The sequence below is a fragment of the Rhinopithecus bieti genome, unplaced genomic scaffold, assembly GCF_001698545.2.
Source record: "Rhinopithecus bieti isolate Rb0 unplaced genomic scaffold, ASM169854v2 scaffold_4781, whole genome shotgun sequence".
In the NCBI taxonomy this organism is placed as follows: Eukaryota; Metazoa; Chordata; class Mammalia; order Primates; family Cercopithecidae; genus Rhinopithecus; species Rhinopithecus bieti.
Window position 1 is genome coordinate 1,705,581 of NW_016805181.1, and position 4,883 is coordinate 1,710,463.

The 4,883-nt window shown below is 48.4% G+C and overlaps 1 protein-coding gene across 1 annotated transcript in view; it reads left to right on the top strand.

The window, feature by feature from the left end:
- MYCN (MYCN proto-oncogene, bHLH transcription factor) overlaps positions 1–4,385 on the top strand; it is a 6,713-nt gene extending 2,328 nt beyond the window's left edge. The window contains exons 3-4 of the mRNA XM_017871410.1: positions 6–303; positions 2,875–4,385. Of these exons, the coding sequence (XP_017726899.1) occupies positions 6–303; positions 2,875–3,479 (903 nt within the window). The 3' untranslated portion in view covers positions 3,480–4,385. The remainder of the gene's footprint in view (positions 1–5; positions 304–2,874) is intronic.
- The last annotated feature ends 498 nt before the right edge of the window (positions 4,386–4,883 follow it).

Genomic DNA, 4,883 nt, shown 5'->3' on the forward strand with positions numbered 1-4,883 from the left:
GCGGGGCTGCGGGAGCCGGCCGCGCCGGGGCAGCCCTGCCCGCCGAGCTCGCCCACCCGGCTGCCGAGTGCGTGGATCCTGCGGTGGTCTTCCCCTTTCCTGTGAACAAGCGCGAGCCAGCACCCATGCCCGCAGCCCCGACCAGTGCCCCGGCGGCGGGCCCTGCGGTCGCCTCGGGGATGGGTGTCTCCGCCCCAGCCGGGGCCCCGGGGGTCGCCCCTCTGCGCCCAGGCGGCCGCCAAACCAGCGGCGGCGACCACAAGGCCCTCAGTACCTCCGGAGAGGACACCCTGAGCGATTCAGGTAAAGAACGAACTCGGGTCCGGCTGCCTCCCTGGGGCACTGGACCCCGGGTCGCGTCCCCTTTGTTAGTGCTTGGGGAGCATTTTGTCTTCGCCTGGGGAGCATTTTGGAGGCAGTGCTGGGGGCAGAGAGGTCCTGTTTCCTCCAAGTCTGTCCTCGGGGTAAAGAGAAGGGGCTGAGAGAAGGCCACTGCAAAGGGTGTTCTCCAATTCTCGCCTTTACTAAAGTTCCTTCCACCCTCTCCTGCGGAGCTCTCCTCTAGGCCATCAGGGGCCCTCACCCCGTTCCCCCCCCCCATCTTTTGTAGCGCAGCCTGAGGAATAAAATTGGAGAAAGTTGGTGGCTAAACCGGGTGTGGGTTTAGGAGGTTGCTGGGTGCATTGCCTGGACAGAAACCTGTTAGCGCAAGGGTGAAAGGGACTCTCCGGCCCAGGTCAGGGGAGGGAAAGACATCCCGAGAAGATACAAGGGCTGTGCAAAGCCCTTTTTAAGGCGCAGGAACTTATAGGAGGGTTGCACAGATGGCTAGAGCCGGTTTTCTTTTCTTTTTTTTTTTTTCTTTTTCAAATGTCGGTACCCTTCCCCCATCCTCGGTGGGTGGTGGGCTATTTGCTCCTGGTGCGTGGCCAGCAGGCGGCGATATGCGAGTCCAGCAGGCGGGCCCGGGATCTGAAAGGCTGGGGGTTGGGGGGGGCACCCTCCCTCCATTCAGCAGCTGGCCGCAAGTGCAGCAGCAGTTGTGTACATTCTTAAGGGGCCTCCTCTTTCCAATGTGCAGTGAAAACTGGCTCCAGTTTTGTCTTCCATCCTGAATTCCAGGCCTAATTTGAGATGTGAGTTGTATCTGTAACCCAGTGCCCTTGAAGGCGAGGGCAGGCACTCAGCAGCCTCTCCAGGAATGCTCGCATCCTGGGAGGACTCACTGGTTAGTTCTATTGTGTGCATTTGTCTGTGCCTTAAGCTGAAGGGAAGGATTAAAACCAGGCCTTTCCCTGGGGGTCTGGATGAACAGAACTCAACCCAAAGAGTGGCATTGCCTTGTCCTTGGAGTAGGGAGCTGGGACCACCCCCGCCTTGGACTTTGAAAATCAGTGTTTTCAGAATGCAGGTGGAAACAGTCCTAAATTTACTTCTGGGCTGAGGAGAGATCTTTGAGGCTCCTGGAAGGAAACTTGGTGATAAGCCTCCAGTTTGAAACGGCTCTGTCCCTTTAATGTCTGCGCCTTGACAGCTTTCGGTGAGGAAGCACTTCCTTCCAACAGCTGTCTTCTTGGCAGAAAACCAAAACATTGGCTTAAAGGGACCTACAGACTGGAACAGCCTCACATTTCGGCTTTAGAACAAATCCCACAATTGTTCAGCTTTCCGGTCCCCTTCAGATCAAGCAGAAGATGTGTTTTGATTTTCATGCTTGTATTTTAAACAATAATTTTCTACCTCAGCGTGGTAGTCAATGAGGAGAGAGGGGAAGAATGCACACATGATGCTACACGTTTTTGTTGTTGCTGTTGTTATTGGTGGCTTTGAGGAGAGCTGCTCCCATTTGGGGGTTTATACCAACTGTGGATTATGGCTTTGTAGTTAAGACTTTATCTTTGTTAAATGAAAAACTGCTTACTGTATAAAACTCAGGTTTGTGGATGAAAAGTTGTTTTTCTTCTTCAGTTAATTAAATTGTTCCTCTAGTTTGTTTAAGGACTTAAAATCAAACACAACCATGTGTAAATTGCTAAATGAGGCTCCTAAAATGAGAGGCCTCAACTCTGTAAGTGTGGAGCTAGAAATGTAAATAAGTCCACTGGGCAGACTGCTGATTATGATAAAAGCTACCATTTACTGAGCATCTGTCTACTAGGCGCAGCTCTATGCTAAGTCTACATTTTATCTGTCAAAGTGGTATCCCCATTTAATAGCCGAGGAAACAGAGGCTTAGAAAGGCTGGGTAACTTGACCAGGGTCATGCAACTAGTCTGCGGTGGAGCCAGGATTCTGTCTGACCCTGAAGGCCAAGTTATTTATATTTATTTCTTACTACCTGCTAAAGTCTTGAATGGAGACTGAAAGCACAGTTGGGGAATGGGGAAGGAAAGCATACTTATATGTACACACATACATGTATATGTATGCATGTATGTTTCTCTCGTTTTGTCTTTTTGATACGGAGTTTTGCTCTTGTTGCCCAGGCTGGAGTGCAGTGGTGTGATCTGGGCTCAATGCAACGCCTGCCCCCCGAGTTCAAGTGATTCTCCTGCCTCAGCCTCCCGAGTTAGCTGGGATTACAGGAGCATGCCACCACACCCAGCAAAGTTTTGTATTTTTAGTAGAGGCGGGGTTTCACCATGTTAGCCAGGATGGTCTCAATCTCCTCATCTCAGGTGATCCTCCCACAAAATTTAAAGAGATCTAAAACATACATAACTGTCCACATCTACGTTGATGGACCCGTAAAAATAGCACACTCTGTGCCAGGGTCTGCCGGAAGAGACAGATAGCACATATATAATAACATGAATATATATGAATTTCATTCAAATGGTTCTCACGTGAGAGTAACTGGCATCTTGTTCTCAGATGATGAAGATGATGAAGAGGAAGATGAAGAGGAGGAAATTGACGTGGTCACTGTGGAGAAGCGGCGTTCCTCCTCCAACACCAAGGCTGTCACCACATTCACCATCACTGTGCGTCCCAAGAACGCAGCCCTGGGTCCCGGGAGGGCTCAGTCCAGCGAGCTGATCCTCAAACGATGCCTTCCCATCCACCAGCAGCACAACTATGCCGCCCCATCTCCCTACGTGGAGAGTGAGGATGCACCCCCCCAGAAGAAGATAAAGAGTGAGGTGTCCCCACGTCCGCTCAAGAGTGTCATCCCCCCAAAGGCTAAGAGCTTGAGCCCGCGAAACTCTGACTCGGAGGACAGTGAGCGTCGCAGGAACCACAACATCCTGGAGCGCCAGCGCCGCAACGACCTTCGGTCCAGCTTTCTCACCCTCAGGGACCACGTGCCGGAGCTGGTAAAGAATGAGAAGGCCGCCAAGGTGGTCATTTTGAAAAAGGCCACCGAGTACGTCCACTCCCTCCAGGCCGAGGAGCACCAGCTTTTGCTGGAAAAGGAAAAATTGCAGGCAAGACAGCAGCAGTTGCTAAAGAAAATTGAACACGCTCGGACTTGCTAGACGCTTCTCAAAACTGGACAGTCACTGCCACTTTGCACATTTTGATTTTTTTTAAACAAACATTGTGTTGACATTAAGAATGTTGGTTTACTTTCAAATCGGTCCCCTGTTGAGTTCGGCTCTGGGTGGGGAGCAGGACCACCAGTGTGGGGTTCTGCGGGGACCTTGGAGAGCCTGCATCCCAGGATGCTGGGTGGCCCTGCAGCCTCCTCCACCTCACCTCCATGACAGCGGTAAAAGTTGGTGACGGTTGGGAGCCTCTGGGGCTGTTGAAGTCACCTTGTGTGTTCCAAGTTTCCAAACAACAGAAAGTCATTCCTTCTTTTTTAAAATGGTGCTTAAGTTCCAGCAGATGCCACATAAGGGGTTTGCCATTTGATACCCCTGGGGAACATTTCTGTAAATACCATTGACACATCCGCCTTTTGTATACGTCCTGGGTAATGAGAGGTGGCTTTTGCGGCCAGTATTAGACTGGAAGTTCATACCTAAGTACTGTAATAATACCTCAATGTTTGAGGAGCATGTTTTGTATACAAATATATTGTTAATCTCTGTTATGTACTGTACTAATTCTTACACTGCCTGTATACTTTAGTATGACGCTGATACATAACTAAATTTGATACTTATATTTTCGTATGAAAATGAGTTGTGAAAGTTTTGAGTAGATATTACTTTATCACTTTTTGAACTAAGAAACTTTTGTAAAGAAATTTACTATATATATATGCCTTTTTCCTAGCCTGTTTCTTCCTGTTAATGTATTTGTTCATGTTTGGTGCATAGAACTGGGTAAATGCAAAGTTCTGTGTTTAATTTCTTCAAAATGTATATATTTAGTGCTGCATCTTATAGCACTTTGAAATACCTCATGTTTATGAAAATAAATAGCTTAAAATTAAATGATGCAACTCAACCTTTTCCTTCCTGGCACTATACTTTGTCCCTTAAGAAGCAACCATAAATAATCCATAACTTATAGAGGGGATTTGGTTTCCATAAATAGCCCTTTTTGCACCTGTACAATCCTGGTTGGGGGGCCTGAGTCATTGTTGCCACTTAAGGTGGAGGAAACTGAGTTTGGGGAAATTTCCAAGATTATGCAGAATAGAGATGCTACTAGTGAGTATTCTGTGCATTGTAGCAATGGCACTGGACAGTTTGCAGAGCACTTCTGTATAGTGTGGCTCCTTAGATCAGTCCCTGTAAAAGCAGTCACAGGGTTGTTTAACTTGCTTGTATTGGGCTTTGGTAGTATTTGCCCCATTGGCAGACAGTCTTCTATTTTAACATAGAGCACAGTTTGTCTCCAAGAATTCATTGTTAAAAACCTTTCCTAGGATCTGTGGAGGTTCTAGGCTAAGCATGGTAAGCAGAATAAAAAGATGGAAATGGGTTCCT